The 15,428-nt window shown below is 27.3% G+C and overlaps 1 protein-coding gene across 1 annotated transcript in view; it reads left to right on the plus strand.

Moving 5' to 3' along the window:
- The window catches only part of LOC100169221 (ALK tyrosine kinase receptor), a 446,893-nt gene that overhangs the window by 369,456 nt on the left and 62,009 nt on the right, over window positions 1-15,428 (plus strand). The window contains exons 6-7 of the mRNA XM_029485932.1: window positions 2,431-2,586; window positions 2,735-2,865. Coding sequence (XP_029341792.1) covers window positions 2,431-2,586; window positions 2,735-2,865 — 287 coding nt within the window. The remainder of the gene's footprint in view (window positions 1-2,430; window positions 2,587-2,734; window positions 2,866-15,428) is intronic.

Here is a 15,428-nt window from a genome sequence, read left to right on the forward strand (position 1 = left end):
AATATAATCAATATTTTTTTTATTAGTAAGTGTAAATATTAAGTTCAATAATTTTAGTTTTCGAACAGATCTAATTTTAAAGACACGCGTTTACCTACAATAATAATAATTATTATTAATTTTTGATTTGATCAGGGAGTTGTTTTTTTATTTGATTTATTTAAAGATATATAAATGCAGTTTTTAAATAATCACTATAGATTGTACAAAGTCAAAATAAACTGAGTGACATGCACTATATTTTAAACTATATTCTGGCCATAGTTTTTTTGTTATAAAATGTGTGTTATTTTAGGTACTTGATTTTAGTCATTTGCCCTATGCATTTTTCTCAGCTTTGTCTGTCCGCTTCAACTTCCGTTTTTCACATTACTTACTATTTATAATTTAATAAAAAGAGTACAAACGCTTACTTTAATATTAAATGTTTTTTTGTAGGTAATATTCCCTCAGTTGAATCATAATTAATTACACCATGGTCTGTAGTATACGCTTTTTTTTGTTTTTATTATACCATAAATTAATTAACTATCCTGCTATAATTACCTTCATAATGTAGGTACTTCGATATTATTATTCACAGCGTATTTATACTTGCTTATATAGTTTGAAGTAAACTTGAACATGCAGAATTCAATAACAAATATTGTGTATAATATACGGCCATAAAATATAGTTTTTAATTTCAAACTCATAAAATGTTTACCATACTAAAACTGAATCGATCACGTGCGTATCATGTCTTTATTTTTTTTGTATTTGTCATATAAAGCTGATTCAAATGTTAGCTATACAATTAGTGTAAGTAAATTATTTTTAATCGTTAATATTTCAAGTTACCGGAACGACAAAATTTGTCAAATTATATTTTTAACCAAACAACGTATTATAATATAGAGAACAGTGGTTTATGCCCTTTCCATTCATCTGTCATCATTGTGTTTGTACATTTTTCGTAAATGCCGTTGAATAATAAAATATTACTTGGCTATTATATTATTATTTTGTAATGTTCGTATGGAAATAATGAATTTTTAACGAAATAATTATTTCAGTATCCGACGGGCAACGTTGGTCACTATTGTCGGTCTTTATTTTTAATTCAAATGGATTTACTGCGACTGGTGAAAAATCGCATCCACCGTAGCACGATAGTAGTGACATCGATATGACTATTCAGAATGAAATAAAAAAAGAAAGAAAGGGTCCATTAGTATTTTTATTCCAATTCGTTCACGTGACCGTAAAAAGCTCTATATCACACGTACGGCAGTATAAGATTTCGTTTCACGAAATCAACGTTAATTATTAACGACGTGGCCCGAACATACCATTATTATCAAAGAGTGGTCGGTTTCCATAGTATTATGATGGCCCGAAGTCATTAATTGACCGCGGACATTATTTACTGTTGAGGACAATGAGAGCTGTGTTCCAAAACGATATGATTATACACTAACAAAATAAGAACAAAACATCCATTATTTTGATAATGGAGCGCCACTCCGCAGCCGTCTATTGTTGTTAGTTTATGTGTCCAACATTACTGTCACGCCACGCAAACACATATTGGTAGCCTATAACGATTACATTTTTGAGATTCAACAATATTATATGACATCTTCAATGATTTCCCGAAAATGCATTGATTTTCTGTGCGAAACAAAACAACACATACATAAAATATATGACCTTTTTAGGTAATTTAACTCTGTAATAATATATTTTCACATCACATAATTTCACCTCAATCAAAATATGTGTATTTAAACGTAGTGTTATCTTCTTAACATTAATTTCTACTTGTTTAAAGACAATGATTTTGAATTTGAAGTCTTCAAGTACCTACTTGGCGATAATAATACGTTCATTTGTGTATGAATTTGTCAATTTAATGTTTGTTATAATATTATGTTAAATTAGGGTGGTCATATATAAAATATAAAAACGTGAGATTATTATTTTTTTGTGTTTACCAATATAAAACATTGGTTTTTAGTAAAATAACATAGTAATATCATACTTTAATTAATAAAAATCTTTACACAACATAACTCAAAGTTAATAAAAAAAATAACTGAAAAAGGCCTTTTTAGTACTTATTTACATAATGATAATATTAATATTATGCTTAACAGCTGGTGAAAGTTGATGCATCTGTGGCGCATAATACCTATTGCAGCGGTTGCAATATAATATTTTCTTTACACATTTTTTCCAAATATGAATAACTGGGACATATTTTTAAAAACGGGACAGTATTAGGCGTCCCGAATGATATTTTTTTCATCGTGACTCAGGGCAGACTTTTTAAAATATGGGACTTGACCGCATAAAAAACGGGACTTCTGGCCACTCTGTGTTAGGTATATTGTTATGCTAATTTTGCACGTCTAATGATTTTTGTCCGTACCTATATTAATGTTTCAGTTCTCGTACCCACCGAAGCTCGATGTACATTCGAGTCTGGGTTCTGTGGATGGCGGAATACGTCGGGCGAAATGTCTCTGACGTGGAAACTGTACAAAGGCGACCGACACAAATTTACCGGGCCGAAATGGGATAACACTTTCCGCAACCGAACTGGTAATATGACTACCCGCTTTGGACGTCAAACGAAAATCAATAACAACAATATTTTTTCCCCTTTTTTTTTTATTACACCCGGTGTTCGCGAAATGCGTTCGGGTTTTTTTTCCCCAAAATTTATTCAGTTTTCTGTTTTATTTCGCAGGTACCTACGCTTACGTGGACATGTCCGGATCGTCCTATCTCGGGGCGACGGCGCGCATGGACAGCATACATTTCCACCCACCGCCGACCTACTGTTCCGACACGCAGTCCAAATATTACAATTCTTGTTATGTGAGTATCCGTTGCATTCCGATCGCTGTTGTATTACATCGCAGTAGAAAATTGTTTTCAGTTTGGGGATTCGTTATTAGGAGTAGGAATAACCGGAATTCGTGATGAGATGATATTAATATCGTAGAGCGGATTTTAGGGTTTCGGCCCCGGAATCGCAAGACAATTTTTTTTTCAATGATTAGATTAATTGCGATTTACCATTCGCGTTGATACGATTTTGGAGTAAACAATTATAAGTTGTTTGTGCGGAGTGTAAACTTGTTTGTTTCTTTTTATTCTGATACCACTCCATTGTGGATATTGCGTACTTTGAGGTCGTTGAACTCGACCACAATATCATGTGCCTCTAACTCGTTAATCGCATATAAGCTTAACAAAAATTACTAATCGGATATTAAACTGTAAACGAGTTGCTTCAGCCATATTTATTTTTATATACTTTTAAAACTGTAGGTAATTTGATTGCATTTAAGATTTTAAACACTCAACAGCGAATAATCTAACAAGAAGACAAATTAAATATACAGTCAAAGTTACAGTGCAGCATTGAAATACATCGTCAGAGTATTATACTCTCGGAAAGATATTGTCTTAAGTTATTATTGTTGATAATAATTAACGTAATTTTAATGTCATTAATCTTGACATAATTAATAATATTGTGTTTAGCAGCATTTAGTGTGTCGTTCAACTATAACAACCACAATATATTAATATTATGTTGTTCTTCAGGATTTGTATACATGACTAATTTCAGTAAATTTTCACGAATTCATAAAATAGTGGTAGGTATATTAAAATATAGAAAAAAGTTTGAATAATAAAAACGTGTATTTCTCGACCAATGGTCTTGCAATTTGACCAATGCTCTTATTTTTGTTTTTCATGTGTGATTGTTGTTTTCATAATGTATTATGCGAATAGCTCTCTACCATAAATTACAATACGTGAGAGTCACACGACTATATGGTACATTTGATGCTGTTCATCCTGGATTTACAAAATCACTTGTTATAATATTTCTATCAAATACGTATTATGTAACGTCATGTTGTTGTTTTTGGAAAAAGCCTAGATGTTTTTACGAACTATCGTTAATTGTGAAAAAAGCATATTTAAGTTTCTATTCAGTTTGGAGAATCTGTAAGCCCTTAAAAGGCAGGACATGATATAAAACAAACGAATATATTATAGATCAAAATGCACTACAATTTGGCAGCAATATTTGCTTTTAGGAATCTATAAAGAGATATCGGATACCTAGGTAAGTATATAATTGATATCATCATTGTTCCCGTCCCATTTTACAATCATTTATAAACGAGCTTAAATAAGAAATGCTAATAAAGAATATTTGCGATGACAGGGAGATAACGAAAATTTAGGAATATTTTCGGTAAAACCTAACAAATTAAATAACTCTTGTTCTAATCAATATTTTTTATTTTTTTATTTACAGTAGATTGTACTACATGAATATTAAATATAGTAAAGCATTTTTATTTTTTTTTTAATATTGCAAGTAGCCAATTGCTAATTATGATTTTTACAAAATATTGAGTGTAAAAACATTTATTTCAGTCATGTAGCTTATTTTTTTAAATTATTTTGATAACTTATTATTTTCGTTAAGTTAAGTTGATCCACTCATAAAAAATCATTTTAAATTCAAAGAGTATAATTTTTTTAAAAATATTTTTGAGAATTCGTTTATGGATATTTGTTAAAATTTAAATATATTTTAAAAAAGTTATTAATTTTTAAATGAATGAGACTTGCTTTAAAAAAATTATAAATAACCACTTGAGTTAGATAAATACTTTAACAATCAAAACGTCGGATGAAATTTACAAATGGCTTTTTGAAAACAATTTAATTCTATTTTTTTATTTTTTTATTTTCAGTATTAAAAAATATTAATTGGAAAAAAAGTATTTAATTTGTCAGGTCTCCAGGGTGTTACCACTGGGTATCTTCCCTAATCTTATTATTCACATCACTCTTACTTGTCACCTATCAAACCTACTTATTATACTAAGAAATGTATAGATTGTAGATTACTTCAAATAAATAAAAAAAAAAAAAAAATTTGTCAGGTCTTCCTGTTACACTCTGTATACTGTATACTATTTTGAAGTGATTGTTCACTATTGCTTATAAAATTAAAATAATTATAAAATATACAAATGGACAAACAAAGTTTATAGTAATTACAAATGTCCGTAAATAGCTCAAAAAGAGTTAAAATATTTTGAAAATTGTATGGTGTATAGAAAATTCTAATACAAACATTCAGTAAAAATTGCATGTATCTACGGTCATTTTTTTTAGAATTACACCGAAAATTCCCGTTTTTCCTTAATTATTTTTTTTATTTTTCCCAGTGCTTTTGAAATCTACTGGGAATTTTTAATTTTGACTGCCCCCAAAGTACTAACTAGATTCACTTTTCCATCAGAAAAAATTCTGTTGAAGAAAACTTAGAAAATTGTACTGCCTAAAATGCGATGACAGATACAAAGAAAAACACAGTTCATTGTAAAAAAAATAAATTTATCACTCCGCTCAGAATATAAAATTAAATACAATTTTTATTTATTTTTAAAAGATATAACGGGCATATAGTTATAAACTACATATAATATGTTATATGATAAAATAAAAACAGGAATTTAGCAAGCTCTCAAAATGTCGTGGTTGCCCTAACTCGTTGTATACTAAAAATACAATCTTGTTCTGCATGATTAAAAATGTCTGCCTCGTGTAATTACTACATTTAGCACACCCGTTTAAATTAAACAACACGTAGTAACACCTAAAATAAATAATTTACATATTTTGAAACTATAAATAACTGTCACAGTTAATGTTAAAGAACAACAAAACGTTTTATTTATTTTCATCGAATTTTGTATATTATATTATTATACTTATTACTTATAAATGCACTAATAAAATATTAAAACTACGCTCGGAAATTAATTGAAAATAAATCATTTTGAGATTTCGCAGAAATCAGTTTTAAATATTTGACATTAATATTAAATAATTTTCTTCGAAAACTGAATGAGAAGGTAACCATCATCATTTTTATTTGAATACTATAATTTATACGTTATGTATATTATTTGAGTTATAAATGTAGGGCCTTAATGAGATTTTTAAGTAGAAATTTATGAATATTGTTTTATAGAAATACTAATAAAATATTATTCATAAAATATGAATTATCATTATATCAAATATAAATCAGAACTAAAAATAGTAATCGTTTTATTGAATATTGTTACAGCAAAAATAATGATAAAATATATTAATACTTGCAAACGAAAAATACAAATACTTGCAAATATTTCATTTAAAACTATTAGATTTTTGATCCCATTACGCAATTCGTCTTATGGTATTATAATAAAATTTCTTGAAAACGTGCTTTAAAATAAATACATACTTGTAAAATGTCCGTTAAAAATGATAAATTAACAATCAATACTATATGTCAATGTCACGAAATACATTGGTCTTATTATTATATGATATATTATTTTATGCGAGAGTATTTTAACAACATTTTGTATATATTATGTTAAATTGTGTTCGTCAGATATTTCAACGGACCTGAAAAAACTTTATTCGGTGTTACAAAAAGTTTAAGACAAAGTTAATTAAAAGAAATTGCATTCCTTCGTGTTATAGCGTCATTACACGTTGTGTAAACATATAAAAAACGAGCAACTTGGTAATTTTTTTAAATTGCGTTCCTGTTGCTTTTAGAAAGCTCTCTAGTATTAACGATAAACAAGTTTTGGATGATTTAAATTTACAAACTGTATATTTACATAACTTTGTATTGGAAAAGTATTATTGATACGATTTTAGAGATTTGTTTAACAAAAAACGCGTTGAATAAAAAAAAAATGTATACATTAATAAAACAAATAATAACTAATATCGTTATAGAAAACCTAAATAAAAATACGCCTAATAAGGGAACTATATAAAAGGTACAAGTTTAAGGTTTTATATTTTGTTGAAAGTTGAAGGTAAAAACCTTGGTAAGACAGGTGTCAAATGAGTATATAATATTATAATGTTAAAATGTTACAAAGTTATATTACCTATAGTTATTTTATGAATTAAGGAAGTAGTTAAAACATTTGAAATAATATATTATGATGTTTTAATTTAATTTAAATGTAATGACTAAAATGTTATGAATGGTATGTTCACACGTATTATTTATAGGTTAGGTTAGGTTACCTGTAATCTCATAATATACAATAGCAATTTTCTTTCGTATTCTACTTCTGTTTATAACGCGTTTGCTTAATATAAATAATATAATATAAATATGACAGGCGTATCACATATTATAAACTAGAGTGGTCCCATTGTGAAGATAAATAAGTTAAAAAGTATAAGTTATCTGTATCGAACACCAGGGCGTGATTGACCAGTCTAGCGTTCGAGAAAATCTCGATGGGCCGCTAACATTTTGGGCAGGTAGGAGAAAATGATCGAAATGCTGCATTACAATTTGTATAACAACTATACAACAGTGAACTGTCAACAAATGTGATAAGTTCATTATTATTTATAAAATATAAAAAATTGGCCAATATGGGCCACTATAGAAAATTATGGGCGGGTAGACAAATATTTCTCGAAGTGCAGAGACTACCCAATTCAGCCCTGTCGACCACCTCCTCCCCTCGCATTGTGCATAACTATAATTAATTTTCATTAAATTTGGTTATAATAACTTAAATTTCGTAAAATAGCTATTATTTTTTTAATGTAACTAAAAACTTTACCATTTTAAAAGGCATTCACAATTATTGTATAAATGAGACTCTCAGAGGTATACAAACTTTTTCATATTCTCATGCTCCTTTGTGTCTTCACAATATTTTGTCGGCTCCATAGTTATAAATGACAAAAAACAATGTTTATATGTATGTAAATGTAAATATATTTATTTATTTGTTTAATAATAATATATATATTTATATATATATTATATTTCATTAATTTTAGTTTCCGGTTCTTTGACGTGGCTCCCTTCGCCAACTCTCACGACACCTCTGAGGAGCTACTACGCACATTTTTAATACATCTGGCCTATAACTTAATAATATATTAATATCATTAATAAAAAATCTAAAACGTTCCAAGAAAATAATTGCACGGTTTTTTTAAATAAATTTAACAAGAATGGGAATATTAAATAAAAGAAAACAGCTCGTCAATAACAATATAAGGTGAACAAGAGTTGTATAACTGTAGGTTGTATGTTGTATGTTCGGTTAAGCTTACGTCGCTTCGTGATTTCAACACTTGTTTGAGAAAAATGGTGGAGTGTTGGTTGAAATAAACTATACCTCCTAGTAATATTATGGAGTAGTATGTAATTATAGTTACGCTCATTTATAATTTATGAATAAAAATAATTGCACTTATTCCTAAGCTCTAGTTTAGGCGCAGTACAGGCGAATTATGTAAATCGTTACTGTTTTGGTTAATAACAAAATATTGAATGTGGAATGTATATTCTATTCATTATGCCTTGCGTGATCCAGCTCACATTCCATAGATACCTACTTAAATAGTTATAGTTATCGTGTTGGCAGATAAGTATGTATGACAGTGTAATATTGAATCCTTCGATTATTAAACTATGGTGACGTGATCAAGATTGGTTGAGTGAGGGGGGGAGGGGGTTTAACGAGGGTGTGATATCCCTTTAACTTATTTTTCTCATATAAAATATAATATGATAATTGATAAAGCAATGAAAGTTTATTTAGCGCTAGATGACGTGGTCTAAAAACAGTAAAAAATGCATATACCCTACTTTAAAAAAAGTTAAGTTTGAAAATGTTGGACTACGATAAGCAATTATAATGTTTCTTAATTTTGGTATGGAAAATATTATTAATATTATTAATAATAATAATTTTAAAATTTATAATATAACAAATAATAAATTATTAGTTAATAATAAGAATAGTCTAGACTAATATCTCCGATCCTGTAAAATTAATGTGAAATATTGTTTTGTCAGATCACGCAACAGCAGTTGAAAGTAGTAGTCAAAATACAATTTTAAGCATCGAGTGATGGTTGATGGGTGTTAGCAAATTTAATTTGAAAAACTTTAGTCAAGTATTTTAGAACGGATCTATGCAAAATTATTTTGGTGCATACATTAAAATTTTGTTTTAATTATAAGGCTGTAAAAGTTTAAACTCGAGTACAAAATATTAAATTGAAAATGTCAAATAAATATATTTATCTTTATTTTATAGTTAAAATGAGCATTATTATAATATAATAACCATTGTATCATAAGCGAGCGTGGACTAAAATTGGGCCATTCCTTTCTAATAAAGAAAAAAGTTAATATTCAAAATATTAATTGTAATATTAATTGTTACGTAGAAAATACTATTTAAACCAACAGCAGTGTCAGTATAATTCAAAGCTGTAACTATTGCATTGATTTTAATTAATGTATTAATTAAATAACATACCTATATTTCATTAGTTATAAAATTTTATTATTTTATTAAATATAAATACATGTTTCTACAATCAGGTAAAACTGAAAACATTTTCAAAGTTACGGGGAAATAAATATAAATAATTACAAGTCACAAGTGGAATTGAAAGATCAAAACACATTTTGACTGTATGAATGTAAAATAATCATAGTTTTTATTTAGTATTCATATAAAATTACAAAAAAAGAAATTTGCAAATTAGGATAAGTATTTCCTTTTGAATTTGGAAATTTTAAGAATCTGTAATATTTAAAATAAAGACATGACATCCCTTAACCCATTTTATAACTAAATCATTAATACATCAACAAATTTTGTTCATGCCCAAAAAACTTTCAAACATAATTCTTTGCAACAAATAGGTGTAGGCGTAGTTCATGTTTGAATGAAACCGACACTATTTGCACGGCACGGATTCATTATTATTTTGTTTGTATTTAATAGATTATTTTTAGCACTTTTTAGACCCTGGACTCAGCTGCTTTTGTTGTTCTGTATGATTTTAGATGTTGTGCGGAGTGGAGTGATTTAGGTTTTTTTGGGGCGTAGCATAAGTGCTTTGAACGTTTCTTAAGGACACTTTATCGATTGGGAAGTGGTCCCAGATGGTACTTAAGAGATTTTATTTTAAAATATCACTAGTCTTATATAATAAAGGGAAAACAATTAAGTAAAACTGATAAATGTTTACGAAATTGTACATTAAAATATTAATTCATTGACATTTTGTGTTATGATGTTGTAAGTTCATCTATAGTATTCGACAATAGCGGTGCATTTTTTGAATGACTGGTCATTAGATATGTATCAATAGTATTAACAGCATTTTAATAATTTATGTAAAATATTTTCAGTTTTAAATCGTTAAAATTCGTGTGGTAGATTAAAAATACGAAAGGATAGGTAGGGGAAAGAGGTAATAATAAATAGTAAAACTAGTTAGAATAATATATTAAAAGGAAAGTGTTATATTGTGGTTATATGGCATCGGTGTTCTGATATTATTTAACGTTGATTAGTGATTTTATATATTTAGCTTAAAGAATATACCTATACGTATAATTAATCTACTACTCTAAATATTATAATTAATTTACATTTTTAAGTATGTAGTCGTATTAGAGGATACGGGATTGAGTTCGATACTCGAAGTCACTGTGGCGCATATATATATGTATATTACGTGCCTTGATTTGTAGGTACATTTAATACTTAGTATATTAAGAGATATTTTTTGTTTAGTTCTACGTACCTATAATATCGATGTGATTCGAACACTAATATTATAATATGTATTTGTTATCTATGACTTGGGACGTGACTATTATATCGTATGCTTTCAAAATTCCTACATCTGTAGCAAGAGTACAATTAATAGTCGACTCGCTAACCGAATGTAATTTATGTTAATGAGCACTAAAATTTAAACTTCAAACATTCATAGAACATTTGTTTGACTTTCTAGTTAAATTGTTTATATTTTCAAATAGAAAAACTTCTATAAAAACTATCTATTATTAAATGTATAAATCTTAAATAGAAATAGAAACATTTTTATAAATTTCTAACTCATTACAATTTGTATTTTTTTAGAATTTCGATGAATTTTGTCAAAATTCTTAATTTAGACGTTCACAAAAAATTATTGTGGATGTACGCTCGACTTATTTTAAATTTTAACTAACAATAATTTTATGAGAATCTTTGTATTAAATTTTCAAGTATTTTGACAACGGATAATTTATCTACAATAATATAAAAAACTAATAAAAATCGAAATTTTCTTAAGCCTATAAATTGCGTAATAAGAGTCAAAATATTTTGAAAATTTATTGGTGTATGGAAAATGGTAATATAAACATCTGGTAAAAATCTAAATTATTTACGGTTATTAGTTTTGTTTAAATGCCATTAACTGGTTTTACCTAATATTTTTTATTTTGACCTTTCTAAAGTATAGGATACTGAACTTGAAAATCGAAGCATTATTCTGACAACAAAAATTAAATAAAAACCCAAATATTTGTAAAATTAATACATTCATCGCTCCGCTAAGAATCAACAAATAAATGTACATAACACTACATTACTCCAATTTAGATACGTTAGGATTAATCGTCCTATAACATACATTGATATTATATACCATCATATGATATTTTTTATGTCGCAATAGTAGCACTGTTCAGTTCTAAATAATTGTAGGACAGTCATATCGGACGGTTTGCCTAAAAAAATTGCAGTAGCCCATACAAGTACAGTGAATATGATAAAGACTTTCACACGTTGACTTACTAGCTACCTATTATAATAATATTAACGCAAGCGAATGAAAATAATAACGGCATCTGTATTTGCATTCAAGCTGCATTTCATTTAAATACGATTGGAAATACAGAAGAATGAGATTTAATTTTCTGATATTCTCTCAAGCGCCTGTCCATGTCATGTCATTCATTTATTTAGTGTATCATCATGCATACCATCACGCATAAATTGCATTTTAAAATTAATGGTCTATTTAATAGACATTTAATATTTGGTAATTTCCTTTAAGCTTTTTTTTTTTGTTTACATTTATGATTACAAAATAGATTATAAATTTGATTTCTGCGTTTTCGCGATATTATAATATAAAAGGTATTACTATAGTAAAATTAAAAAATATTTTAAATTAAAACAATCCATAAGTTGGTATCTGTGTTTGATATAGTATATTGATGGTTATTAATTAATAATAATATTTTAAAATATATATAGGTATATATTATATATTATATATATTATATATATATATATATATAATAGGTATCCATAGTAATATAATATTACCGAATCTTTACCGACGCTCCCCCAATATTATTCCAATATATACTATACAATTTATTTAATTACGTAAAACGCTTTCAGTTTTAATATCAAACACAAACACAACGAATAAAGTTTAAAATGTTTAATTTATTATTTTGAATACTAATATAGGTACTATATATATTTTATATTTACCAACTTACTATGATATTATCACTTTTATATCACGATGAAATGTAATTCATTCACTTAAAATATTTCAAAGTTATCTAATATTATTAGTATGGAATTTATAATAATATTATTATAATTTATTTGAAGTCCTAGGATATAATATTATTATTGTAATTATGAATATAATACCCTGCGGTTTTTTCTTAATGTTCTTTTTTTTGTATTTGTTGGCACAGGAGATATTCTGTTGGCATAATACGCATAAATGTTATGTATTTTTGATTAGCTATACCATATACGCATTTAAAGTTGATATAAGCGGTGTAGTGTAAATAAATTACTACTAAATAGAGATTTAATTATTATGTATTTAAAATTACATAAAAACATTTTTCTTTTAAATATAAAATTATATAACCCCAGGAAAATCACTCTTCTGTATGGTTAGTGTTAAGTGTATTTCGTCATTGAGTAAGTATATATTTTAATAGAAATTTAAATTAGTTAAATTTGACTTTAGTGATTGATTTTTGTCTCCGAAAAACGATTCTGGGCCATGTCGTTCTGTAGGTAACTATATATTTCTAAAGATATCTTATTAGGTATACATATTTTATATAGGTAGCCTAGCTTAAGTTATTTGTTTTTCAGTATAAATAACAATCGTCAATTCATTTTTGCAAAAATAAATAGCATATATTATTATATATGTAGCAATAATAAGAATAATTTATTATAGTAATAATGTTACGTATAATGTTACTAGCTGTTATTACATTAAAACTCAATACAATAATACCGTAAATTTGTGTACAAATTAATATTTTCTTGATAAAAATATAGCTGAAAACTAATCCAAATATTTTGAAGATAGCATAGTGTTCAGTAAATTATATTCAAGTTTCAAGCCCACACGAATTATATATTTTTATTTACCACAAAATAAATTAATTCATGTTGAGATATTGCATTTTACCCACGCATTTTTAACTTGCAATGTCTATAACATATATTGGAATTTGAATTTTTGAGATTTTTTAAGTATCTTGAAGACAAACTTATGAGCAACCTAGTATTATTATAGTAGTACTTACCGATGCTATTAAAAATGAAAACATACATTTCTAACAACAAAATAATTCAGAAATGTTCATGATTTTGACGCATACCTATTGTCAAAAATTGTGACTCAATCCCATATTAAACAAATATAGTAGAATATTATAATTATTATACTAGAGCGAATAGCTTAGTATTTCCCATTAAAATTTGGTAAGTAAAACACGGTTTGTGCGCGCAGAGAGATCGATGACTCATCCGTATGTGTGAAATGGTACCGTGGTTGTGAACAGTTACTCAGGTCCTTTTATAGATGAAAGATGGTCCGAAGACCACTGTTACCACATTACACGTGTAAACGGTGAAGTGTAGAAGGGTGCGTGTGGGTGCGTAATCCGATATGATGAACGATGGGTGTGTATATGGGTGTTAACGCGTTTTGGTGTCATCAAAGATCGTTTAGTGATTTTATATTCATTATTCTAAAGGGTGCATGTAAGATTCTTCTACAACACTGCTGAATTATAATTCGTGTATTAAATAGAAGTACAATTAAACGTTTTATGAATATATTAATAATTGAATTCGCTCACTTTGCTCGAAGTAGGGAATTTTTCAATACATGAAGCGGATTCGTACGTAGAGATGTCTTCAGGGAGTTGTAGTGGTCGATGCTCAATATCACCATTAGGTGTATTTAAATATAATATTATATAATATGGTGATTCAATTTGAATATCAGTTAAGACACTTACTGAACTCATAAGGAATACCATCAACGTGTATGTGTCTATTTGTCAAATTTTTATCGTAGGTATTATTTCTGATGATGTATAGATTTTATGTTTCTAATAACTAAGGTGGAGACTTAATATTTTTGGCTGAGCTTGAAACCTTGACTATAACAATTATATACAAATGCCTACTCTAGAAACTAGAATACACCCAACTCTATCACGATACTATTTCAGGTACCTACTGATTGAGGGCTGAATGTGTCTAAAATAATTAATTTCACGTAATTTGAGATATTACTGTACTATTCTTAAATATCTAACAAAGATAATTGACAATAATTTCATAAATAGTGATTATACCTACGTAATAACTATGTATACTATAACAAATATTAACTGCGACTTTTTAATTTATTAATATAGATACAAAGATTTTAAAGTTTAATAATTCATAATATTATATAGTGAGCTCGATTTTTGTTTTTATAAAATAACAAGTGAATTTGAACTATATGTTCTAAATAGTCAAATCTCTGACCATACACGGACGTTTTAATAACCCAAATGATATCATGTTAATTGTTAGTGTAAACAAACAATGGCAAGTACTCGTTTGAACTAAAAAAATATATCGTAATGCGTACAGGCGTGTAAGATGTGTCTTGATATTTTTACTAAGGGACAATTTCGTAGAGTTCTTTTCGTTTAACACATATACAAGATCATCGTAATGCCATCCCATCTACTTTTGATGAGTATCGGTTGAACAAAATGTCAAGGAAGAACGATACGCAAGTTAATGTATGGCCATGTAAAATAAATATTACCAGTAGAGCATATAAATAGGTCTGTAGAACGTTTGTGGGTTTGTGCACAGTGTGTATACGGAATTCGTATGTATATTGCGTTATCTCACACCCCATATGGTTACATCGTAATTAACTATCTTGGGCTTTTTTATTAAATAAAATTTGAAAATAATTTATATTGCATAAAAAATGTGCATAAGTATGTATTTTTAATATTTTTTAAATTGCTATAAGAACCACTTAAGTGACATATTGTATTATATATTCAAGATTGTTGACTAAGACTAAAGATTTTTATAAAAATATTTAAGAAAAAACATTGAATATTTCAAATTCCTACAAATAACTTTATATCAGTTCGAATATTTTGAAAATGTCATCCAGTATATAGCATTTATAATTTATTT

Source organism: Acyrthosiphon pisum, chromosome X, assembly GCF_005508785.2.
Source record: "Acyrthosiphon pisum isolate AL4f chromosome X, pea_aphid_22Mar2018_4r6ur, whole genome shotgun sequence".
NCBI classification, from domain to species: domain Eukaryota; kingdom Metazoa; phylum Arthropoda; class Insecta; order Hemiptera; family Aphididae; genus Acyrthosiphon; species Acyrthosiphon pisum.